The 24,806-nt window shown below is 64.6% G+C and overlaps 2 protein-coding genes across 4 annotated transcripts; both read right to left on the bottom strand.

Moving 5' to 3' along the window:
* Positions 1 to 6,337: 6,337 nt before the first annotated feature.
* MRGPRD (MAS related GPR family member D) lies at positions 6,338 to 12,524 on the bottom strand. Its single transcript, XM_037515680.1, has 2 exons — positions 12,421 to 12,524; positions 6,338 to 7,301 (listed from the first exon to the last, which is right to left on the bottom strand). Exons 1-2 carry the CDS (start codon positions 12,522 to 12,524, stop codon positions 6,338 to 6,340), a joined length of 1,068 nt encoding a protein of 355 aa, XP_037371577.1.
* Positions 12,525 to 16,078: 3,554 nt separating this feature from the next.
* MRGPRF (MAS related GPR family member F) lies at positions 16,079 to 23,714 on the bottom strand. Of its 3 annotated transcripts, XM_037517418.1 has the most exons (3): positions 23,587 to 23,714; positions 20,639 to 20,750; positions 16,079 to 17,969 (listed from the first exon to the last, which is right to left on the bottom strand). In XM_037517418.1, the coding sequence occupies exons 2-3, from the start codon at positions 20,684 to 20,686 to the stop codon at positions 16,986 to 16,988; spliced, it is 1,032 nt and encodes a 343-aa protein (XP_037373315.1). In that variant the 5' UTR covers positions 20,687 to 20,750; positions 23,587 to 23,714; the 3' UTR covers positions 16,079 to 16,985. The 3 variants fall into 3 exon arrangements, with proteins under 3 accessions (XP_037373315.1, XP_037373316.1, XP_037373317.1); XM_037517419.2 differs by lacking the exon at positions 23,587 to 23,714 and having other exon boundaries at positions 20,639 to 20,879; XM_037517420.1 differs by lacking the exons at positions 20,639 to 20,750; positions 23,587 to 23,714 and adding an exon at positions 18,184 to 18,360.
* Between the last annotated feature and the right edge of the window lie 1,092 nt (positions 23,715 to 24,806).

The raw sequence follows: 24,806 nt of genomic DNA, 5'->3' as shown, positions 1-24,806 counted from the left end.
AGCAGCCGGGCTTGCTGGCAGGCTGAGGAGGTGCGTGGGAGACAGCCGTGGTGGTGGCTGTGAGGGGACGTGACAGAGGAGGCCCAGGCAAGGCACAGGGACGGGGCGAGGCAGTGGAGGGCTCGACGGTCCCCACCGTGGAGCCCCTGCTGAACGCCCTGCCGGGAGCGGTCAGGGCCCCAGGACAGGAAGGGCCCAGAGCTGGGCCTCGAATTCCTGGCTCTGCTGCTTCTCCCAGCCTCTGGAATGTCCTCTTACAGCAGGAGCCAAGAACCACGCCGATTCCTCGTGAAGCAGCGTTTGAAGGGCCCCTGATAAAACCCCCGGCGCGCTCACCCCGCTCAGCGCTCCCAGGGCCTGGCCGGCGGCCCCCCGAGTGCTCCCGCCGTTTTATTTACATCGTCGCCGTCAAGTTGCTCAGAAACTGTGTTCTGCTGTTCTCACTTCATGTGCTGAAACCATCTCCGCGTGGTTTTGATGTTTGTCTCAGCTGTCACTGAAGCGCGCGCCTCTCCCCGCCTGGACGGAAGCCGTCTTCCCAACGTCTCAGATGCGGTGGGAGCCCGACACACGGCAGCCCGGCCAGCCGGTCGCCCTCCCTGGTGACCCACGCGCGGGGAATGGGTTTTATGTTTTACATGGTTGAGAAACCATCAAAAGCAGCCAGCGCCTCGTGACGCACCTCCGGCCACGGCCCGGCACGCTCGCGTCCGCGTCTAGGAAGAGCCTCACCCCGGCGCACGCCCGCTTCCTTGCCCCTTTGCCCCGAGCAGTGCGGCAGGGCCGGTGCCCGAGACGATGAAACGTTTCCTTTGACAGGCCCCGGGCGCTGGGTGCGGCGAGCGAGGGGCGCCCACGGGGGGGGGGGCGCCTGAGCTCTGAGGGCTGGTGTGTTCTGGAAGGGAGGTCGGGTGGGGCGGGGGGCGATGGCGGGTAAGAGCATCTCAGAAGGTGGCAGGCGGTGGAGGGTCCTGGTCTGAGCGGCCCTCGGAGAGGAGACGCTCGGGGGCAGCCGCGGAACTGAGGTCTGGAGTTGAGAAGGAAAATGCACAGGAGAGGCCCCGAGGAGGGACCTTCGGGGTCGGGAGAGGACTGGTGCGCGCCCCGAGTGAGGGGGTGGGCGCTGCTGCTGCCGCGGCGTCCGCAGTGGTGTGTGGACGGGACGGAGTCATGGGGGTAGGGGCAGGATCTCAGGGGGAGTTTGGGTTCTGTGCTGAGCCCCGCTGTCGCTGTCGGAGGGTCCTTGGCAGGCCCCCGGGGCTTGTAGCGAAGGGATCGTGGGGGTCGAGGCAGAGACAGGGAGAGCGAGGGGCCGATAGAGAGGACTGGGGGGATGTGGGGTGTATTCTGGGTTGGAACCTACAGGACGAGAGAGATGAGGAACGGAGAGGCTCAGGGGCCTCCTGGCTGCAGGCCCAGGCCGGGGGGAGGTCGGGGCTGCAGGTCCTGGGGTGGAGGCGGCCGGGAGAGGAGAGGCCGGAGCCGGGTCTGCGCAGATTCAAGGTCTCTGTCTCCAGGCGCTGCGCGCATGGCCTGTCACACACCCGCGAGGGCGTGTCCGGGTGTTGAGAAGGCGGGTTGGTGTGGAAGTTGGAAGCTTGGGAGGGAGCTGGGTGCTGGGCCATTCTATCCCATCCCCCCCAGCGGGGAAGAGGGTTTCACCTGCTCCGCACCGTACTGACGGCCATGGATGGGCCACCTGGGAGGACAGGTCAGGACAGAGGACAGTCGTGGGAATGGACTCGGATGACATTTCATTTCTCATGCAACTCTGTGCCCGCCCCCCGAGAGTTATTGTCTTTTTTCTCTTATCTGCTTAGTTTTCTTTTTTCTTTTTTTAGATTTATTTATTTATTTTTGTGGGACCCTCGCCCGGCGGCCGGGGAACGAACCGGCGCTGCAGAGGCTGCGGGCAGCCTTGCAACCCGGCGCTGAACCGCTGCGCCACCAGGGGAGGCCCATTATCTGCTTAGTTTTCTACGTGCTTTCATGGACTCATCCCCACTCTCACCCGTTTTTCAGTTTCTTGGTTTTTGCTGTTAGTGGCTTCCTAAGAGAGAGTGACTGCCTTTCTGAGGCCTTCTCTGTAGCCTCACATTTGGATTGACACGTGACTCCTCGGTTGAAAATAATTTTCAGCCCAGAGTTGGGGGCATTGTCTTCCCCTGCTGCCGGGTCCCCTCGGCACCTGCTGGCTTCCTGCCCCTGGGCTCCTCGCTCCTCTTTGCTTTGACATCTTGTCTCGTGTTTCAACGTTCCCCCTGCACCTGGAGATCTTCGGTTCTATGTTAAGTCTAGAGCGGAGCGCTAACTGCTGAGGGAAAACGTGTGCGTGCGGGCAGGGCGAGGCGGCCTGTGGCTTCACAGGCAGCTGACGGGCAGGGACCCCGGCTGCCTTGGGGAACGCGCCCCGGGTCTGTCGGGCCTGTCTCTAGGGGCAGGCCATTTTCACAGTGCAGTGGGCAGACTAATGCCCCCTCCCAAGACGTTCATGTCCTCGTCTGTAAACACGAGGGGGAAAGACTTTACAGACAAGTCAAGGCGAGATTATTCCCGATTACCCAGGTGGACCCAACAAATCAGCAGGTGTGTGAGCTGAGAGGCAGGAGAGCCGACATGGTGACCCAACCGGGGTGACTGGAAGATGCCCTGCTCTGCTGGCGAAGATGGAGGAAGGGGCGCCCGCCAGGGTGGGCTCCAGCAGGGAACGGGTTCTCTCCTGGGGCCCCAGGGGAGGCAGCCCTGCCGGCCTGCTCTAGGCGTCGGGCCCGGGGCTGTCAGGGCATGATCTTGCGTGTGGAAAGCCGCTCTGTGGGCACGTCACAGGAAACCGGTGCCTCCCACCAAGAGCTCCTGGGGCCCCCGAGCAGCCTGTGCCCTCATTTCTTCCGTTTTCAGAGCAGCACCTCGTTCCTGCTCTTGGGCTTGTCTGGCGTCACTGGATGCCAACCTGACGCTGGTTTTACGGAGGATTCTGGGGGCTCCCCGGCGCTCACGGGGGGTTTGTGCGGGGCTGGATTAGCTGAATAGTGAGGCAACCACCCCCAGTGCCCCGTGCAGCCCCGGGGGCAGCGGCAGGGCAGCAGGCGGGGTCCCAGCGTCTGGAGCCTGCGGGTCCCTCTGCTTCCTCCGGCCTGTGCCGAGGCCCCTCCCCAGCGGCCACAGCCCTTCCCGGGCGCCCGGTGCGGGCCAGAGCTGGGCGCCGGAGCCAGGCAGCGGGGAGGGGGGGCGCTCTAGTGGGAGCCCCAGAGCCCCCGCCTCACGCTGGCTTCTGGCCTCGCCCGGCCCCGCCCTCCCGCAGCCAGGTGCGCAGCCTCAGGTGGTGCGGCCTGAGCGCCAGCCGGGGCTTGTCTGGGCGGGGCCGGGGCGAGCCGGGGCGGGGCCTCTCCAGACGGGGCGGGGCTTACCCAGAGGCGGCACCTTCTGGGCGGGGAGGGGGCGGGGACTCTCCGGACGGGGCGGGGCTTACCCAGAGGCGGCACCTTCTGGGCGGGGAGGGGGCGGGGACTCTCCGGACGGGGCGGGGCTTACCCAGAGGCGGCACCTTCTGGGCGGGGCAGGGGCGGAGCCTCTCCAGACGGGCGGGGCTTACCCAGAGGCGGCACCTTCTGGGCGGGGCAGGGGCGGAGCCTCTCCAGACGGGGCGGGGCTTACCCAGAGGCGGCACCTTCTGGGCGGGGCAGGGGCGGAGCCTCTCCAGACGGGGCGGGGATTACCAGAGGATGCGCCTTCTGGGCGGGGCAGGGGCGGAGCCTCTCCAGATGGGGCGGGGCTTGCTCTGAGTTGGGGCCTTCCAGGCAGGGCTTGGTTGGGAGAGACCTTTGTGGGTGGGGCGGGGCTTGCCCGAAAGGGGGGCTTCTGGGTGGGGCTTCGCCAGGGTCCCCACTCAGCTCCCTCTCCCTGCACCGCCTTTTGTTTATCAGCAGGAGCAAGTGATTCAGTGGTGGGGCGGCCTGGTCACTCCTGCAGGCTGGGCGCTTGGCAGGGGTCACCGGGCTGGGCCGGCCAGTGGGCCTCTTGGGGTCAGAGGTGCCAGGTCAGTGCCGGTGCCTCAGACTCCTAAGTGGTCCTCTTGCCCCCTCACCCTCCACACTGCTGGATACTGCTGCTTGGGGGACGCGCCATTCCTGGTCTGTTTCCCTGTGCCGCAGGCTCCTGCCTCTCCCCCATCAGACCGCAGAGAGCCCCGTCAGGGGAAGGCAAATGCCCCTTGGCAGAGGGACAGAGAGGGCCCTCTGGGGGCAGCGGAAGTGGTGTCATCCTAACAGGCCTCCTGTTACCTGGGCCTCCCGGTCACTGGTCTCCCCTGGCCACCCTGGCCTGGGCCGGGGATGGTGGTGCTCCTTGGGCACAGGCTGCCGGCCCCACGGGTCCCCGTGTCCAGACCCCGCCAGCCGCTCAGCCCAGCCAGGCCACCCTCTGGGCCTCCATCTGTCCTCTTTCTTCTCTCCCCCCATTTTCACTCCGGAAATTTAAAGGCACACGAGCAACAGACAGAGGAGCGTAACCAGCCCTCAGGAGCAGCCCCAGGGTCAACAGCTGCTTCACTCCTCCTTGCTTCTCCCACACCCTCCTCCTCTAGGCGATTCTAAAGCAAAGCCCAGGGGTTGTGTCACTTGGTGCTAATGAGGAAGACCACAGGCTGCCCCCAGCGCCATCGTCACACGACAGAGGGGCACCAACTGCAGCCACCCTGGCACCAGGCCTGCTCCTGGCGGGCCTTGCTGCAGTGTGGACCAGGGACCCCGCAGGGCCCGCCCTCCTGTTTCCAATGCCCGTCCCTCTAGCCCTTCCCTGGCCTGTGCCCACAATTCCATGGGGTCCCCCCACTGTGTCAGCACGTGGCGGACAGCTCGTGGCCTGTGAGCCTGGAGCGAGGGCGGCAGGAGCACCACGTCCCCTTGGCCAGCCCTCACAGCCTGGAGTGGCCCGAGGCACAGTCGGTCGGCGTTGGCTTCATTTTGTGCCAAGTTCCCTGACCTGGAATTAACCTTCTGTTCACTCTGTCGGAGGAGACCAAGGCAGCGGCCACCTGGCCGCAGGGCTGAGGCGGGAGCAGAGGCAGAGTCCCCCCACCCCAGGCCTGGGCCCATCTCTCTCCTGTGCGCCCTAGAGGGGCCTCTGCAGGGGAATCTCCAGCCCCTGAGGGGCTGTGAGCAGCTTTGGGGAGCTGTGGCGCTGTGGGCACCAGGCGGTGAGTGGCTCTGCTCCAGGGTGTCCCGGGAGCTGTCCAGGCCCATCCTTCTCTGTCACAGGGTCACCGGGTGCAGGTGGTGGACACGTGGAGGTTGTGAGCTTAGATTGTCCTTGAGTTGAGGGGACGCTCTCCAGGGGGATGGGAAGCTGCCCCTTCAGACAAACGACCTGGAGGGCTGGGGGGGCACCTGAAGTGGGGGAGAGCTGCCCTGGCCCCAGGGGGCAGCGGGTGCTAGTGCCTGCCTCCCCCACCCCATGCCCAGGGAGGGTGTGGCTGGCATCCACTCCTTCCACAAAGAGTGTGGGTGGGATGCTGGTCAGGCTGGACATGGCCAGAGAGGGCGACGTGTGGGTCAGCAGGTGCTCACAGCGGGCAGAGGGGGAGACAAATGTCCACCAACAGACAAGGTGTCCGTCCATATCCCCAACAGGACCGTAGTCAACCCTGAGTCACAGCCCCCCACACAGCCCACAGCCCCCCAGTATGGCCCACCCCACAGACAGAGCCCCCACACAGCCCACAGCACAGACAAGGCACCCAACACAGGCCCAGAGCAGGTGCCCCGGAGGACATTCTGGCAGCGAGAGGCCCCGGAAACCACCCTGCCTGACCACCCCCGAGGTGGCTGACCACATCCACCGGCCTCGCTCAGCCTGGAGTGTGGAGGCCACGCTGGGGCCACACCAGTGGTGTGAGGGGGTGGACTGAGAGGCATCCCCAGGCAAAGGTCAGGGGTCAAGTGCTGGCGGGGGGGCCCCCCGCACGACGGAGGCATCTCATGACCTGCACTTGGTGAGAGTGGGGCTGGCAACGGTGACCCCACTACGGGCTGTGGGATGCAGGCTGCAGGTGTGGATAGATCAGCAGGACCAGTGGCACCGCCCTGGCAGCCAGCTGAAGCCACCAGCCGGCTCGGGGCCAGCCTGGGCCCAGGGTGGCAGGAGTCACCTGCCGTCATAGGGAGAGGAGGGGCTGGGAGCGGATGTCCATGGAGATCTGGGGCGCAGCTTGCTGGGATGAGTGGGGAGTTCAGCACAAAAGAAAGGGACCCCGCCAGGGAGTGATGCAGACTGGGGGGCTCCCAGCCGCGGTCAGCAGGCACTGTGGGGGCAGGCAAGCAGGCCCCGGACGCGGCGGCTCTCAGACGCCCCCCTCGTTGGTGCCGGAGGAGGGCGTCTCCCCGGCCTCCATCTCGGGCTCCTCTCGCAGCACCTGCTGCAGCACGGCCCCCAGGGGCTCCCGCAGGCCCTGGCTCCCGCGGCGGCCCGCCAGGAAGTAGATGACAGGGTTGGCACTGCTGCTCACGGACGAGGAGAGGCGGCTCAGGTCTCTGAGCAGCGTCTTCGTCCACGGGGACAGCTCCAGCCAGTCGAGGAGGAACCAGTTAATGCCCAAGGGCAGGGAGCAGACGAGGAACACCAGGACGGATGCCAGGATGACCATGTACAGCCTCGTGGGCTGCCGCCGCCGCCACTGCTGGGAGCTTCTGTGCACGCGCACGGAGAGGACCCCACTGGACAGGACCATCCCGGGCGTGAAGATGCCTAAGACCAGGGAGATGAAGACGGTGTCCACCGTGAAACACCAGCGCTTGGTGCGCCAGAACCTGCTGCAGGAGAAGGCGGCCAGCGCGTGCAGCAGGAGCGCCAGGGTCCAGAGCAGAGTGGACACCAGCGCCGAGAGGCGCTGGGGCCGGTGGCACTTGTACCAGATGGGGAAGAGGGTGGACAGGCAGCGCTGCATGCTGATGGCGGTCAGCAGGCTCAGGCTGGCGGTGTAGGCAAAGTACTTCACCCTCTGCAAGGCCTCGTAGGCCTTGGGGCTCCAGCCGGCCGGGGGCGCGGTCTCCAGGCCCAGCATGGCGGCCAAGCAGAGAAGGAAGAGGAGGTCGGCCACCGCCAGGTGCAAGACGTAGAGGCAGAAGGGGGCGCCGAGCCCGTGGACGGCCAGCAGCCGGATCACCAGGCCGTTGCCCGCCAGGCCGCAGGCACAGGTGAGGGCGACCAGGGCGCTCAGCACCCAGTGGGCCGTGCCCAGCGTGTCCACCCCCGGGAAGAGTGAGGCGGGCTCGGGGCTCAGGCTGCCATTGGGGGCTGGGTCCATCCTGTGGGAGGAAGAGGCGCCAGCGTGAGGTACTGGGTTGCCTGGACCCTGGGGACTCTGGGAGGCCCCGGAATTTCCTACCCAGGGCCCTGACCCTGGTTCTTGTTATAAGAGAGCGGGACCCGGAGGCCCACCCGGCCCCCGCCCCGGCCTCTGTCCCAGTCTGGTTACTCAGGGCCTCGGGCGCCGCAACTATTTTCCGAAAGGGAGCGGCTGCCCCATGTGTTTCCGTTGACATCTGTGCTGACTGTGAATTCGTGCTGGTGTTTTCTTCCTGTCTTCCAGCCGTGTGCGGCGCGCCCCACCCTCCACCCACTGCCACCTCGACCCCACGCTGGCTTAGTCCCTCGGGGCTCCCGGGCACTCTGGGCCACGTCAGTGCACTGGGGGCGCCGACCCCTGCGTGGCTGAGTGCGTGCGTGGTCCAGGGGCTGCTCCAGGCCTCACCTCCCCTGGGCCCAGGAGCCCATCCTGCACCCTGGCAGCTCCGTGGGCACATTCTGCTCACGCCCAGCCAGCGGCGTTGAGGTGGTATTTTGTGGGTGCTCGATGGCGCCTCTCCCTGAGCCCCTCTTCCTCGTGACCTGCATCCTCAACTCCAGGAGGTCCCAGCTGCCCTGTGGACCCCACCCCAGCCCCCGGGGAAGTGCCCTCCTCCCTGTGCCTCTCGTGCAGAGGCCTGTCCTGGAGTCTGTCTATCGAAGCCTGAGGCCGCGGGACTCTGGGGACCAGGCATTCTGTGGGCAGGAGCGCCCTGCCACTGGCCTGGCCATGGGGAGGGGCCGCTGACCTGCGAGTAGGCAAACGTCCTGATTTATTTTCTTGTGTCTGTGGTTTGCGGCTGCATGAGCTTCTGCGCAACTGTTGCAACTCTGCTGTCCCCTGGTTTCTAGCTTAGCCAGGACGCCAGGCCGCGAGCCTCGGCCCTCACACGCCTCTTCTCCCGGATGGCAGAGCCTGCGGGGGACTTTCTTCCCCCCTGGGTTGTCTGAGCTAAGCTTCTGGCATTTTCTGCTATCAAGATGGGAAAGTTCCCTTTCTGGTTTTCTGCGAATTTTTTATCATAAAGAAGTGATGAAGTTTATCACATTGTCCCTCTGTTTCTAGGACAAACCATTTCTAGTTTGCTCTGGTGTTGTTTTTTTTTTCCTTCTGATTTTTTTAAAGAAAATTTTCTGTTTTCATAAATCAAATTGGCCTGTAATTATCTCTCTTGTCACTACCTTTGTCTGTTTCTTATTTCAGGGCCGGGGCCTGTATCGGGGTCCTGAGGTGATTTGGGGGGTATTCTTTGTCCTGAAGGGTCCTCTTTCTTTGACGGTTTGGCAGAAGGCAGAACCACCTGGCCTGGTATTTTTATGGGAGTGCCAGTGGATCGCCCTGGCTTTAAGAAAATACTACAGCTCCAATTTATTTACCATTTTAGGTCGATTCAGAGCTTTAATCTCTTCTTTACGTAGAGCAGGTGGTAATATTTACCAGACAATTATCAGTGCTTCCTGGCTCACACTTACCAGCGTCTCCAGCAGTTACTGTCATGTTAAAAACTTCAGTTCAATAGAATGGCCAGCTCTTGTTTGTGCTGCTTCTTTTCCTTTTCAGTCTGTCAGAGTTTTATTTATTATTTATTTTTTTAAAATTCTCTTGTGGTTACTTTGCTTCTTATTCCCCCGGGCGACGCGTTAACGTCTTCCTCTTTCTTCGGTTGTAACTTGTGATTCTTTCTTCAGCTCCTCGTGTTGAACGCTCAGGTCATTAATTTTCTGACTTTCTTCTTTTCCAAACAGGTGTTTGGGACCATAGAGGTGCCTGGATTTCTTTAGGAGCTTGATGAGTTTGGGTCTCTAGTCTCTTCACTTCTGTTCATGTCCAAATCCTAAAAGATTTCCAATTAAAATAAAAAATTTCCGTGCATTATTTAGAAATCCACGTCACAATGCACACGTTGCCTGCTTTCTGTTGTTGACGTGTAACATCACCGCACTGCTGGCGTGTGCTCTTAGCCAATTTGGGGCTTGCTTTATGTACCTGTTGGATTGTTCTTTCAATGACCTGTGGCTTGTTTTCCGATTGCTGTGGGGAAGACCCCCACATGGAGGTGGCTGCGGCTTTCTCCTCCTGCGCCCACCCGGAGCCTTGTGGAAGGCTGTGGGCCCGGCCTGTGTGTCCTGCGGAAGCCCAGCTCCCCGCCTCCACCCTCATCCTTAATGCATTCTAACCCCAAAGTGGATCTGATGTACCCACTTTTTGTTAGTGCTCCTAGAGGTCCCGTCCATTCTCCACGTGCTTGGCAATCGCTGACTTTCTGCAGGGGGTCTGTTCCTTTCCAATGGGGCCCCCCAGGGTCACAGGAGTCTGTGGCCTTGGTCACTGGCCCCTGTGGATGCTCCGTGGTTCTCTGGTCCAGGACCAGGTTTTGGATGGATTTCTTGGGCCGGAGGCTGGCATCACGCCCGCCCACGTTAAATCCAGCTCTCCTCCCGGGAACCTGCAATCTGGGGCTTTAATTCCTCTGTGGGCGCTGGGCTCCGTGCTCCCCCACCCCCCACCCCCGTCCAGGCAGGGAGTGGCCCCCGATTCTGGGTGCCGCCTTCTTTGAGCAGCGGGGCCACCCAGGGCTGGCCTCACGCAGGCTCCTCTGCTCCGGCTGACCCCTCCACATTATGCGGCTGCGAGACCACCCCTCGCCCGGCCCCCTCCTCCCCCGGCCCCCTCCTGCCCTGACCGTCAAAGGTGTTTCGTGTTCACTATGGAACACACAGGGGGACGCCTAGACCATCAGAACAGAGGAAATACAAAATCCTCCTCCCGCCCCACCCGGGCTCAGCACTTCAGAGCCACCTTCCGGGCCTTTGGGGGTGTTGTGCTGCCATCTGGCCTCCGTTGGGTTTTAAATATTTTCATTTTCAAAGAATGTTCTACTTTCATCTCCTTTCTGCCAGTGAGTGATTCTCGGGGTGCTTGGAGGTGTGGCTGGGAGGGGGCTCCGCTGCAGCCTGTTCTCAGTGGCCCCTGCTGGGGGGTTCGCAGACGCAGGCGCCGGGTGCAGCCCTCCTGTTGCGGGAACCTCCGCAGATCCTCTAGGGACGCGGAGATCCGTCCGCCCGTGCTCATTTCTCCTCTTCCTTAAAGGTTAAAATCAGCTTCCGCATGGCTGCCCGAGCTGCCTTGCTCTACTTCATTGTTTTTTTGGAAGCACAAGTTGCTTTAATCAGGGGTGAGTCCTCCCTGGGGTGCTCGCTCGCCGGCCTCTCACTGCCCGAGGCCTGCAGGAAGGAGGGAGCCGCTGGGCCCCGCTCACAAACAGCCTTCGTCTAAGACATTCGGGGGCCACAGCCCGGCCCGGCCTTGGAGGGCTTGCTCTCTGCATTGACGTGTCACTTTGTTTTTACATCAGTGAACTGTCTCGCCGGCTGTTTCATAGCTGCTTTTGTACGACTTCCCCTTAAAGTGTCCCCCGACCTTGAGTGACCCCTTTTCCCTGGCACCTAGGCTGGGCGATGTGGACTTATTGCAGCTTTAAAGGTCTGGGAAGTTGGTTTCAATGTGTGGGAAGAAGCCAGCTCAGAGACGCCGAGACTCTGGCCGGTCACCCAGCGGCCTCGCCACGGCCCGCGGCAGCTCCGCCGTGCCCCACCCGCCATGGGCAGAGGCAGGGCCTCTTACCTGCTCTCCACGGGGCAGGGGCCTGGACCCTCCTTGCTCCGCGCGGGGTTTCCGCAGCCGCCTGTCGCCTGGCCCCGAGGCCCCTCCGTCCTTGCAGACTCGGCAGGCCTCGGGGGGCTGTCTTCTGCTGACCCCCGATTGGCCTCACAGGAGCCCCTGCCCACCCCCGCCTGAGAGCCGTGGCCGGCTCCCTCTGAGGAGAGTGCGAGCGTGAGGTATAAATGCAGGAAGGGTGCCTGTCCCCACGGGGAGGCTAATGGGCCTGGGCAGGCGTGGCCTCCCCCCTGCCTGGAGGGCTGGGCTGCAGGGGAAGGAGCACGAGGCTGGGGGCCCGAGGAGGGTCCCCTCTCTCCTAGCCCGTCCGGGAAGCCAGGGAGGCCCCCGAGCATTAGCGGGCTCAGGGTGGGGAACACAGGCTTTTGCGGGCTAGGACAGGCCATTATGTCCTCCCCTGGCCCCTGCCCGGAGAAGATACTCTGGCTAATGGACTGGAGCTCGCTCCTCAGCAGGGTGGAGAGGGCGCCCTGGACCCGGAGTCCGGGCCCTTATTTCCAGTGGAGTCCTGCCACTTGTTGGGGGGGCTCAGGTTTCCCCTCGAGTGTCCGAGTCCTCACTGAAGAGCTGGGCGTCCCTCCTGGCCTCTCCTAACCGGCCAAGAGCCCTGGGGACATGTGGCTGTGGGGTGAGGGGACCACCTCCGCCTGGTTGGACACCTTCCCCCCACTTCCCCACCCGGGGAGTGGAGAACACCAAGAAAACCAAGTACCCCACCCGGGGCAGGCTGCAGGCTGCCAGTGCACCTGTCGCCCTGCGTGCCGGGTACCTGAGGGGCTGGGTCACTGAGAGCTGAGGTTCTGGGCTGTGGTGTCGTCCTCATGGCCCTGCCCTGTGGTGGGGGGGGAGCCCCTGGTGTCAGCTTTGGAGAGAGAGTGAGCGAAGCAAGAGGAGGTGGGCCCCCAGTCCTGGGGGGAGGGTGGTGACAGCGCAGGCGGCTCCTCTCTGCCCCTGTGCGTCCACAGGGGTGTGGGCACCCACTCCCACAGCTGCGGCTCTGGCCTCTGTGGCCTTTCATCCTGGGCAGGGAGGGGGCAGCTTGAGCGAGGGCCCCGCGGGGGATCAAAGGGCTAGGCTGACTGCTCAGGTGTGGTACCTGGGAGCCAGGAGGCTCTGCCCTGTGCCCTCCGCCCCCTGTGTACCCAGAGGAGGCTCTCAAGGGATCTGGGTTTTGGGGCTGACCGAGAGCAAAGAATCCCAATGCTGTAAAGGGGTGCAGGGGGCTGCTTGGTCAGCGACACCCCAACTCGTGTAGCGGCCACCTCCAAAGCCTGCGCCGGCGCCACAGGAGGTGCTCTGGCAGGGCCTCACCGCAGGCCTGGCGAGGACCCGGTGTGTGTGGTGTTGACAGGACTCAGCTCCTTGTAGACTGGACTCGGCCTCGATCCTCTTGTCCTTACTGCTCAGGCCGCTGGCAGCCCAGGGCCTTCTTCATTAAGGTCATCCCGGCAGAGCCCACCAGCAAGAGGATGCCAGTGCGAGGTCCTGGTTGTCTTTGCCCCATTCTGCCGGCCAGTCAGTCACTGGGTCCAGCCCCCAGCGTGGAGGCGCCTGGACTCTGGGGCCACGGTGATGGCTGCCACAAGCTCACTGCCCGTGCGCCTGGTCAGCGCAGAGGGGGCCGCAGCCCAGCCCTGCAGGGGACGGGGCTCTCCCTGTCCATGGCCGGCCCCGTCCGTCCTTTCCACTGCATCTCGAGTGTGGCCATCATTCGGCCCTTGGGCACCGACCCCCGAGGGGGTGTCTCTGGGTCTGATGGGGAGAGATCCAGGCAGCCGAGGCTGTGAACCCGGAATCAGCTTAGGACTGACTCTTCCGGGGGGGTGAGGGGCGCCTTTCCTGCTGCAGAGCTCAGCTGCGGATTTGGGTGGGTGCATTTTAACTCGTGGGAAAGAAGTGGGTGTCTGGGTGGGGGGATGTTGCGGGAGGAATGGGGCCTGCATGGGCCCCGTCTGAGCCGCTCCGCCTGATTTCCCCTGGGCCTCCCCTGGTTGGTTGGACCCCGCGCGGGCGCGGGCCTGGGGCCACCGGGGCCTCTGTGTCTCTCTGGAGATGGATGAAGTGTCGAATGTGCCGCTGAGAATAAATGCAACATGGAGACAGAGAGAGAGGAGGAACCTCCCGGACATGATTTGAGCCCCCTGTTCCATCTATGTCTGAAAACAAAATCACTTCTAGAACTTTCCTGGTCCCTGAGTCAGTAAGCTCCCTTAAACACGCGTCTGCACCACACCCCTCTCTCATCCACACACACCTGCCACAGGCCAGGGTGGACTTGGGCCCCGTGTTATCAGCAGAAGTCCTGGCCACGCTGCGGCCAAGTCTGGGGGAACCTGTGGTGTGGCGCAGGGAGGACCGGCTGCTGCCGCTGGCGGGGGGCTCTGGGGCACCAAGAAACCTGCAGGGGCCGATGGGAACATCGTCTTGTGTGGGCAGAAACATTCCCCGTGTGGCTTTGGCCATGGCCTGGGCACACGGCCACATGTGCGTGACTTTGTTGCCTGTCATTTAGGCCACAGCTAAAGCAGTTATAAAAATATTTGAAAAAGCTGCGGGAGTGGGTGCTTCTGGCGGGCCCAGAAACTTGGCCCTTCTGGCGGGCCCGCCTCCTCGATGCAGAGTTTCCTTGAGTCTTAATTGTGTGAGCCAGGCCCTGTTGTCTTCTCCAACTTTCCAGCCCGGCCAGCTTAAAATACAACCCGCGTGGCTCCTGCCTCGTGACCCGCGGGACACATTTCAAGGCACGTTTCCTGGGCCTGGGCTCCTCCCGCGTGCTGGGGGGCGAGACCCTGTGGCCCGCCTCTCTGTCCTGCTTTGGGACGGACCCCCGGGTGCTGGGAGGAGGGGTCGTCTGGGCCGAGGGCCTCCAGCAAACTGTGTGTATGTGAAACCATCTCAGGCTTTCGCTCTGGCATTAAACATGAAGCCCGGTGCTCTCCAAACCGCAGCTGGCAGGGAGTCGGCGGCGAGCGGGGCGGGTGCCAGGAGGCCTTCCGTTTCCTGCCAGTGAGATGGAAAAGGAAGAGGGCCGAGGCCTCAGCCGGCAGAGGCGGTGGCCGCACCGTCCGTGAGCACTCACCCTTCCCTGGCCCCCGGTTTCAGATGCCCGTGCCCGGAAGGGGCCCACCCTCCTTTGGCCTCGGCTGACAGTGGAACCCACCAGGGCTGGCCTGGTTGGTTCTGGGCAGGGATGGGCTCATCCTTGACACGTCACCCTGGGCCCAAAATCCCAGTGTTTTGCTGATGGGAATCACAGAGGTCAGAGGCCTGAGGTCCAGGGACATGCGGCTGGGGCTCTGGCCAGGCCTGTCAGCCTGGATGAGGAGCACCATGGTGGGCGCGGCTCCTGCAGTGGGCTCATGCTGTCTGTACTGGGATGGTCCCTGCTATGGCTCCTGGCGTGCTTGGTCCAGGCCCAGCATGGATACCTCAGTCCACGGTGGTCACTGCCCTCGCTCCGCACTGGGGTTGGCCGCTCTGTGACCATGCCACCTGCAGCAGCCGCTCCCCTGCCTGCCACTGTACCCCACACCTGACCGAGGTAATGCCAACTCCGAGAGGGCGCACCTAGCATTTGGGGACACTGAGGCCCAGCAGGGTGAGGGTGGGCAGCCGCCCGACCCTGCAGCAGCCCCTGAGGCTGTAATAAGTGCACTCGCAAGGAGGGAGGGGGCGTGGCGGGGACCTGCGGTCTGCCCAGCAGCCATCTGTGCAGCCACCTCCATTAGCACAGAGATGGGGAGGTCCAGGGCGTGGATGGGTACAGGGTCCTCCGGGGCCCAGCAGGGGTAGATGGAGGTTTGTGCTAAGCACCCACCAAGGAAGGGCCCAGAGGTGGGGGCTCCATCCTGGAGCTCACCCCTGCCCCAGGCTGAGCGGCTCCAAGGCTGATGTACCCGGGGCCCTCCCTGACCTCCTGGCACTGCAGGGGGTGAGGGCACTTGCCGCCCTGGCCTGGGCCCTCAGTCACTGGACCCTCTTAGGAAGGCCCCTCAGGACCCTGGGTTGGGAGCTGGTCCCCACAAGACCAGGGCTGAGCTGGGGCTCTGGAGGGAGAATTCTTGGGGATTGGGAGTCCCTGAGCCCTGGAGTGCCAGGCTTCCAGACACCCTGACCCCTACAGGATTGGAAGCCTTTCTGCCTGCCCAGGGCCCTCAGGACACACCTCTTGCCTGTGTGTCCAGGAATGAGGAGGCAGATGTTGTGGTCTCCACCCCTGCTCTGGGACCCCTACAGACGCCCCCTCTCCGCAGAGCTGGGGTGTGGTTGGGACTGTTGGAAAGTGGAGGAGGAGGGCGGCGGCCTGGAGTGAACAGGAGGCTGAGCCTGCTGGGGGCTGGTCACCAGGGGAAGGCACTCAGGGGTCAGCTCAGCAAGGAAGCCCCTGCTCCCGGCCATCGGGAAGGCAGAGCGGACCCGGGGTCTGCGGGCAGAGCACAGACACAGTGGCACCTCACCCGCCAGCTGCCCCGCTCGCCCTCTGAGCTGCACGCATCCCACCCCCAGCCTGGGCTCTCTGCCTTGTGTCTCCTTGGCCCCCGCAGAGGCAAGCGTCTGCAGAGTGGTCCCCAGAGGGGTGTGGCCCAGGCTGGATTCCAGGAGCCTGGGATGGGGCCCTCCTGGGGCTGAGGGGAGGCAGGGGCTTCGGCCCCCTGCTGAGCCTGTCTCCTGGGAGGGGCCTGATCATGGCTGGGAAGTTGGGGGGCTGGGCACGGGAGGTCAGCGCCTGCCCCAGAGAGCTCAGGATGCAGGGGGCATTCCAGACGGGCAGCAGCGGGATCCTTGTCAGGTGGTGTCACTCAGCACAGTGGGGATAAAGCCCCCAGGAGCGGAACCCCTGAGTGGCTGCAGCCAACAGAGGACGTGGGTCCCCTGGAAGGAGAAGGGGCCCCATGGTGCAAACAGGCCAGCGGGGGAGGGAGACCAAGGCGGGAGAGAGCGGGCTGCAGGGGTGGAGATGGGCTGCCCCTCCGGGGCTCCACTGCCCCTCTGGGTTGCCCCGTCCCCTCGGGGGCTCTGCTGCCCTGGGCCTCCCCATTGCGGGCACTGGGCCACGGGTGCACAGAGGGCCACAGGCTTCCCGAGCGCAGAGGGAAAGCGTTTATTGATGCACATTTATTGTCTTTCATCAAACGTCCTTTGGCTGCGCTGGGCACCGTGCTGGCTGGTGGGCAGGGGGCCGGGGCCAAGCCGGAGCCCATTTGTAGGTGGGGAGGAGCCCGGAGGCCGGCAGTGGGTGTGCAGGAGGCTGAGGCCAGGCGGGCAGCAGCCGGGCCAGGCGCGGGCTCCAGGAGCGGCGGGGAGCAGCTGGCTGAGTGGGAGTCGGAGGAGTCACGGCCTCTGGTTGCTGGTTCTTCCTCCTGTATCAGCTGCTCACAGGCCAGACGTGCCCGTAAGTCACTAAGGTTTTGGTCCCGGGGGCAGGGACATTGTTTATAGAGACTGTTTATAGAGACTGTTTATAGAGACTTCGAGGCAGGTTAAGGGGAGCCTGTCCCAGGTAGCACCATAAGGTCAGCTCTGCCCCCAGTGTCCCCCGGGAGGGATGGAGACCGCAGGGTCTCGCAGCAGGGAGGGGGCTGCTGGCCGGTGGTGGGCGGTACAGGCTGTGTGGCTTTCAGGGGTGCTGACCAAAGGGTCAGGAGGCGCATGGGCTGGGCGACCCCCTCCTGTCCTTTGCTGGCCAGCCTGGGTGAGGACGGCCCCCAGCTGGCACCTCTGACAATGGGGCACAGCAGGAGCGCTGGGGGAGGTGGGCGGGGGCACCTGGCAGGACCACCTGTAAGTTTGGAGGTGGCTGCTGTGGGTCTCGGCATCCCCAGAACCCCTAAATCTGGGACAGTAAGACACGCGGGGCAGAAGCAGACTCTTCTGTGCCCGTGGGCCAGGCCCTGTTTCTGTCTGCCCAACGGCAAGGGGTCCCCAGTGGCCAGGGCCGCCCCTGGCTCCCTCCACCCGGGGCAGCTCAGGAGGCATTCCCAGGGGTGCACTGCATCTCCATGGTGACAGTGTTGGGCGTGCCCGCCCCCGCCTCCCCCAGCTCAGCGCCGTCCCGCAGGGCCCGCTGGAAGACCACCCGGAGCGGCTCCCACAGCCGCTGGGACTTGTCCCTCCCGGCCAGGAAGTAGACCACGGGCTTGGCGCTGCTGTTGATGCAAATGCACAGGTCCGTGACGTACTCGGGGAAGGGGGCCGGGATCTGGAAGACCCAGAAGAGGAACCAGTCGATCCCCAAGTAGATGGAGGACACGAGGAACACGGAGTCCGTGGCCAGGACCACGTGGTTGAGCTTGGCTGAGCGCTGGCGCCGCCGGGCCCGGCACTCCACGTGCAGGATGAGCGCCAGGCAGGGCAGCACCATGAGCGGGCAGAAGACCAGGAACAGCAGGATGCCCAGGAAGGTGTCCATGTGCCTGCAGGCGGGCCCCGAGGCCTGGCGGTCCAGGAAGACACAGAAGTAGTGGTGGATGCCGGTGACCAGGAGAGCCAGGGCCCAGAGCAGGGCGCACACCACGGCTGACAGGCGCCGGGGCCGCTGGTGCCAGTACCAGGCGGGGAAGAGGACGGACGCGCAGCGCTCGGAGCTGATGGCCGGCAGGAGGCCCACACTGGCCACGAACGTGCACAGCCCCGCGACCCTGCACACGGCCCGGATGTAGTCGGCGAAGGTGCCCAGGAAGCCCCCGGTGTTCAGGATGGAGAACACGGCCTTGCTAAAGAGGTAGCCCGCGTCGGCGCTGGCCAGGTGCAGGAAGTAGATGGAGAAAGGGGTCCTCTTGATGGAGAAGCCAAAAAACCAGAGGACCAGCCCGTTGCCCACCAGCCCACACAGACAGAGCAGCAGGAAGATGTAGTTCATGACGGCTGGCGGGGGCAGCGGGCTGATGGGCTCGATGGTCAGGAAGCCTCGGCTGTAGAGCTCCGGGGCCTCGCTGGGGCCGGGACACATCTGTGCAGGCGTGGAGGGAGACAGCCGGTGAAGGCCCAGACCCGCACCTGCACCCCGCACCTGCGCCCCCCACCTGTGCCCTCCACCTCGCCCCACACCCGTGCCTACACCCAAACCCTGCACCTGTGGCTGGTGTGGCTCCCAGACCTGCAGGGGCAGCAGCTCTGGACACCCCACAGATGCTCCATGAGAGCAGAAGACACGCTGACCCCACCTGACGCTACTGCTGTGTCCCAGAGTCTGCAGACTTGGCCTCTCCGAGGCACTGGAAATCACAGCCCCCAGGGACCCTGGCTGCTCGCCTGTCTGAATAGACAGGTCAAAAAGGCCCACGCCTGCGCGGTGAGGGGCAGCTGAGCAAGCGTTTCAAGGCGAAGGTGAAGGCGGCTGCAGAGACAAGGACAAGAACTGCTGTCACCCTAGGCCTGGCACTGACAGCCGCCCGATGCTAGCGGGGTGGGGGGCCCGGCACCGGCCCATGTCCAGAGAGCGGTATTGCACCAGGTCACGCTTGCCTGGAGGGAAATGCGCCGTGGCGATGGGCGTGTCCTTGTCCTCAGGTGGGACACTGGGGGCTCGGGGCTTGGTGTCTGCAACTTGCTTCCAAGGCATTCGGGAGGCCGGTCTGTCGGCCGAGACGCCCATGGAGAGCACGCTTGGTCAGAGACTGGCCACAGGGGAGGCTGTGGGTATGCAAGGCACTGGCACTGTTTTTGCAAACTTTCTGTACACGCGAGACGTTCACACTGATGCATGGAAATATTTATTTGAAAATAATAAAGTCACCTGCGAGTTACAAAAACAAAAGGTGGGCCATGGGTCTCGCAAAAACAAAAGGTGAGCAGGACCCGCCTCTCCCAGGGTGGGGGCTGGGGAATCAGCAGCCCTGCTGGGCCATGGTGACCTCTGGGCTCTTGGCCAAGAGGCTCAAGTGTGGGCAAGCCCCTCACAGTCGGGACGATGGCCTGGCTGGCTGAGGCCACCTGACATCAGTCTCGCCGCAGAGTCCAGGCCGATACGTGGGCCAGCTGCAAGAGTGACCGGCCGGGGGACAGTGGCAAACCGAGTGAGGGAAGTGGGCAGCCTCTCGGGAGCTGGGGGCACCACTGGAGGAGCAGCTGACCGTTCTCCCCCCACCAGAGGAGCCAGAGCTCTAGATTCTAATGTGAAATATCCTGATCTTTAAACACTAGCATTTGAAAAACATCGTGTGGGCCAAACACAACAATCTGCAAGCTGGACTCGGCTTCAGGCTGTCACTGTGACCTCTCATTCCAAGTGGCAAAGGTGACCTGGGCGCGGTCACTGCCTGCTGCCCGCCCCCGCAGACATCACCAATCCATCCCTGCTCGCCAGCGCCTGACCCTGGCCTTCGCCTGCCCCGGCCCCCACAACCTCTTCCCAGGCTGGGGGTCAGTTCCCTTCACTGAGGCCTCCCCCAAACAAAAACAAAAGCAAGACCCGGAAGGTTCTGCAGGCAGAGCCATCCTGCACCATCCAGATGGCCCCGTGCTGGCGGAAGGCTGGCCCAGAATGCAGTGGGCGCCCCACACCAGGGGAGCCCACTGGCCTGGCTCTGGAAGCCCTGACTACAGGGTGTCGGGGAGCCTTGGGGAGATGTGGGAGGTCAAGGCGGCCCTGGAAGGGGCTCCTGCCCGCCAGCTGTCACCGCGCAGGGCAGGTCAGCCCCACTCCCGCACGCGCCCTGGCCCAGCCCGCACTCCTCCCGCGGGCTCGGAGCCGGGAGCAGACCCGGCCATGCCCGAACCAGGTTGGGCAAGCCCCTGGAGCCAGTCCCTGCTGCAGGAGAGGAGCGGGCGGCAGGCTGGCGTGGGCGTGGGGGCTGGGCCACAGTGCTGCTCACACGCAGGCTGGGGCATCAGCCAAGCCCTCCTGGGCGCCAGTGTGGAGGCCGGGTGAGTCACTCGCGTGTGGGCCCTCGCCAGCGCACGCCTAGTACGTCTGCCCAGCCCTCCCTGCGCTCTCCTCTCCCCCATTTCTGGGGACTCCCCCAGCTAGCCTGCCTCTGCCTCTAGGGGTCCCACGGTGGGCAGTGTGGGAGGCTGAAAGGGCCTCAGGAGCCGAGTTCAGGGTCCAGGAGGCGCTCCGGCTTTGCCCAGCCCTTGGGCTTGCCCTGGCCCAGCTCTGGCGTGAGCCTCAGTTTCTTCAAATGCGGGAGGGGCTGCGCTAGGCTAACTCGAGGCCCTCCCAACTCGAGAGCCTTCTCCCTGGGCTGCGGGGTGTGGGGGGCGTGGGGGAGGGTGAATGCAGGGGCTTTGAGGCCCTCCAAGAAGAAGGGGTGGGGGGTTCTGGCCATAGGAGGTGATCCCCGCCTGGGGCAACTCTGGCAGGGTCATTGTGGGACACGGGACATCAAGGTCACCTTGGACTTACATCTCAGGGTCTCCTGGCAGGGCCTGGCCGTGGGAAAGAGCTGACCTCCCCACCTCTGCAGGGGAGAGAAGGACCAAGTCTTCCGAGGTTAGTGACAGGTCAGGAGACACGGGACCCGAGTGCCAGGCCACACAGCCCATGGGCCCTGCTGCCACCTTCTGCTGGAAGCTACGTGAAGGGTGAGGTGTAGCAACAGAGGGGAGGTGCTGGGCCCCCTACCCCCACCCACTCAGCCCAGAGATGCCCGCAGTGCCCCCTCCCAGCCCTGCACTTGCCTTGCTCCTGTCTGCGGGCTGGCCCTCCCAGGAGCAGTTCCCCACCATCTCCAGGCCCAGCAGCCTGATTCCTCTCGGCTCTGCTCACAGCTCACGGGCCTGCGTGCTCCACCTGGCAAAGGCAGAAAGAGTACATCAGGGGGGCTTACCATCCACCCTCCAGACCTCTGTCCACCGTCCACCCTCCAGACCTGTCCCCGGCCCCTAGACTCCAGGCCTGTGGCCCTCAGCAACACCTTTGAAAAAAGGCTGATGGGGCCATGGGGTCCCTTCGAGTCAGACCCCCGGGGGCGGCAGGGGGGACAGTCTTGCTGCATGTGGACCCCTCACCCACCTCCTGTTGACGCCCTAGTGACACCTGTTCTTCCCCTTTCGTTGGTCTGGAGCCAGCCAGCTCTGGAAATTTACAGTTACTTTCCCCACATACATTTCGTGGCCCCCGCAGCCAGTCCCAGAAGGGGGAGCCAAGGAGGAGAGAGTAGGGAGGCTTCCTGGAGGAGGGGGCCTTTGGCTACCTTGTTTGTCACAGGCCAAGCTCTTCCCCTGCAGCTGCCTGCACGGCAGGACAGTTTGGTCATCATCAGCATCCTTGTCACCACCCGCAGCCCCGCGTCGGTGGGAGCCAGCAGGCCTGCACCCTTCTTCCCACCTGGTCCTGTGCTAGCTGTGAGGTGGCACCATCAGCGCCCTTAGAGTGGGGCGCCCAAGCTCAGGAGGTGCAGTCGGGCCCACAGATGGGGCATAACCACTGCTCCGCAGGGTGCTGCTGCTCTGCAGATGGAGGATCTGTGGGGCGAGGAGCTCCCGGAGGGAGGGGCCAGGAGGCCCTCGGTGTCCTGGCTCCAGGCTGGAAAGGGGTGGTTGGACTCAGCCAGGGCTGCAGTGAAGGCCTGGGAGGGGTGACCAGCCGGGAGGGGAAAACGTCGCTGCTAGGGACCTGTCCACCCCAGCCCACAGAGCCGCTGGTTGGCCCGCGCCTCCACTGACTCCAGCCCCCACCTGCCCCACTGTGCTGCGGTGGGGACACTGAGGCTGTGGGCGGAGAAGCGCCTCTGGAGGGCGTCGGTCCCTCCTCTGCTGGGGGAGCTCTGGGGAGCCTGCTGGGGTTGTCTCCTCGATTTCCTTCCTTAGGTGTGGGAGGAGCCACCAGGCACACCCCCCCCCGCCCCCCCAGCGCCCCTTCCAGCCTGGAGCGGGCCTGTCCGTGCTGCCCGCCAACCTCTGGAGTGAGGAGGACGCAGTGCACCAGGGGCTGCTGGGGCTGGGGGCTGCTGGATGCAGCTCCTGAGCCCATGCCCGGGCCACCGCATGTTGCCCAGTGCCTGGGGCCTTGGCAAACCTTCCCTGCTCCCGGGTGCATCTGCCCGGGCGTTGGGCACGGGGTGCGTGGGGCGGTTCCTGATGCGCATGTGCAGGGAGTGGGTGCTACACCTGCATCTCTTGACCCCCGCCCCCGACACAGCTCCACTCTAGTTGCCCTACCGCCCCCACTGCCGTGGACAGCGTCTCCAGCACTAGCATCTCCGGGGCGCCCAAGCTCCCCACCTGCGACCCGGGGCTTCCCATCTCACCCCCACCCCCTGACCCCATGGAGGGCCCCTCTCCCCTGCTCACTCTTCCCGCTATTCTTGGTGGCCCTTCCTGCTGCCCACTATCCCAGGCCTGGCCCCTGTGACCTGATGGAACTGGCAGGTGCTCAGGTGCCCCAAGGCCGCCCCTGGGTGTGCCTGCGCGGCCAGGCCCTGGCTGGGTGCAGAGCTCACGTCTGCGCTGTGGTGCCCCCATGTCTCTGAGGCCTCGTCCTGTCCCGCCCTGGGCAGCCAGAAGGCTCCTGCACTCATGCAGAGCGATCCGGAAGTGTGGTGGACTCTGGGTGAGCCCAAAAAGGCTTGTGTGTGGCGTGTGTGTGCGTGTATGTGCACGTGAGTGGTGTGTGTGGTGTGTGTGTGCATGTGTGGTATGTGTGCGTGTGCATGTGGGTGCGTGTGCCTGTGTGATGCTCGGTAGGGATCTGGCCTCTGTCAGGTCTGTTTGCCTGACAGTTCAGCTCACTCCTGCTACCCCCTCCACACACCAGCCCACAGACAGTGTGCCTGGGCCTCAGGAAGCTCCTCTTTCTTTCACCTAGTCCCACCAGCCCCCAAGCCCCAAGACCCCCGGGACCTCCAAGGCCTCTAGGGGATGCTGTCCTCCAGCCCAGCCCCCAGCCCTCTTGCTGTCTCTGCTGTCTGCTCTGGCTGCCCCCTGCTGGCCTGAGGGCCCTGACTCCAGGGGGCTCACACGGTCACTCCCCCCATGGGCAGGCCACAGCCCCTGCTCACAGTTTGCCCTTAAGGGGCTTCTATGGGGGCCGCAGGGCCTTTGGGCACCCTCCCGGACATCCAGTACCAGGTCGGGTGCTGCCCGGGAGAAGGTGGAAGCTGAGCCTCCCGGGCTGCGAGGCTGGTGCCTGTGTCCAGCCTGGGTGGTTGGGGCAGCTGGGGCCGGGCCCAGCTCTCACGGAAGGAGGGGCGTGAGGCTGGCGCGTGAGACCGAGGAGCGTCCCGCTGGGCTTGGGAAGCTGCCCGCTGGGTGTTCCCTTCCCGCCCTTCCAGAAAGCACGCTCGGACAGCTGGCGAGGGCGTGGGGGACGGAGGGGGAGCCCCCACCCACAGTAGGACAGTTTGAGAGTCGGGAACAGCCAGAAGGTCAGGGCCTGTGGCCAGGAGGGGGGCTCCAAGCCTCCCCCCTGTCCCTGGGGCTCCCGAGCCTCGGGGCTTGTGAGGGTGGATCTCGGGGTGGGCGCTGACAGCCCTGCTTTGGGGCCCAGGGATCCTGCTCGGAGCTGCGTGGATTCCGCCAGAAGTGCCCCCCGACCCCGGTGGCACCCACCTCAACTCCTGCCCTGCCCGGCCCGCTCCCTGCAGCCCCAGCTTCCGTAACCCCCACTCTGGCCCCCAAGTTGCTACCTGCAGCTTCTCCGCGCCTCGGGGCTGCCCTTCCTCGTCTTCTTCGTGCGGGGCTCCTCGCACGGCCCCCAGGGCAGCCGACTGGACACAGCGCTGCCCGGAGCTCAGAGTGGAGGCTCCCGCCTGCCTGCCCGCCGCCTGCTGGAGCGAACCCGCCCCAAACCCAATTCCAGGCCGGCGGGGACGGGAGGGGGGAGGAGGGGCTGAGCAGGGATGAGGCTTCGGGAAGGAATGCCCCGCTCAGAGCCCCCCCCAGCCCGCGGGGACTCATCTCTCCCGGTGACGTCACGTTGGCCCGAGCACTGAGGACCGAGTCCAGCTGTTAATCTCGCCTCCTGCGGCTCCGCCAGGCTGCCCAGGGACAGAGCGCCGGCTGTCCACTCGCCTGGTCCTCTCATCCGCTCCCAGTGGGCGTTTCAGGGCCGGCGGGGCCAGGAGGGGCCCGTCCCCACCCCGTTGTTTAAATGTCTTCAGGGGCTGCTGCCGAGAAGCCTGGGGCAGCGGTGGAGGCTCCCGGGATGGGGTGGAGCCGCGCTCTGGGGAGGTGGGCTTGGCAGCGGGGCGGTGGGCCACCCAGGTGCACCCCTCTCCAGAATCTGCCCGGGGCCCCATGTGGACTTTTGGAACCAGGAAGTCCCTGTTCTTCAGCCCTAATAGCAATCAGATGGCGTGAGTGGAAAATCACAGCGCTGCCCGGACGGGGCCAGCAAGCTGGCGGCCGTGGTGCCTGGTGCCCAAGTGGGGGGAGGACGAGTCAACCTCCCCCGGGGAGTCCCCCTGGGGCCCTGAAGCCGAAGCCTCTGCGGCGCAGGGGCCCTGGGGTGGCCGAGAGTGCCTCCCTGACCCTAAGCTTTCTCCTGGCGCTGCGAGCCCAGGAACCTTCCCATCAGCGCGTCCCCTGCGGGAGCAAACCACGCCCAGGTCACTGCCTCAATGGACGTGTGGAAGGAGCTTCCCCTGCACCTGCCTGCAGGCCACCTGCCCAGGAGGGGCCCACGTCCCTGCTCCAGCCCCAGGAAGTTGTGGGTGTTCCCGGCTTGGCCCTGCCGGCCTCTGGGGCCCTTGGTTTTAGGGAGGGGGCCAGGGAGCCTCTGGGGTGCCGAAGCTGGGGGCGCCCAGGTTGAGGGGGAGGCGGCTGGCACCGGCAGTGGTGGCCGCCGGGCCCTCCTCCCCGGAGCAGGCCAGCTGGGGCCCAGCTGGGCCGCTGTTTGCTGTTTACG

The sequence above is a fragment of the Talpa occidentalis genome, unplaced genomic scaffold (assembly GCF_014898055.3).
Source record: "Talpa occidentalis isolate TD23 unplaced genomic scaffold, MPIMG_talOcc4v2.1 talOcc4.17, whole genome shotgun sequence".
Lineage (NCBI taxonomy): Eukaryota > Metazoa > Chordata > Mammalia > Eulipotyphla > Talpidae > Talpa > Talpa occidentalis.
This window is presented reverse-complemented; position numbering and strand designations above follow the sequence as displayed.

Coding starts and splice junctions, on each gene's coding strand:
- MRGPRD (XM_037515680.1), bottom strand. CDS start 12,524: ATGGGGCAAAGACAACCAGGACCTCGCACTGGCATCCTCTTGCTGGTG. Junction 7,302..12,420: donor GGCTGCCAGCGGCCTGAGCA/GTAAGGACAAGA, acceptor TTCCTCCCACAG/GATGGACCCAGCCCCCAATG.
- MRGPRF (XM_037517418.1), bottom strand. CDS start 20,686: ATGGTGGGGAACTGCTCCTGGGAGGGCCAGCCCGCAGACAGGAGCAAG. Junction 17,970..20,638: donor AGCCCGCAGACAGGAGCAAG/GCAAGTGCAGGG, acceptor ACGCCTGCACAG/ATGTGTCCCGGCCCCAGCGA.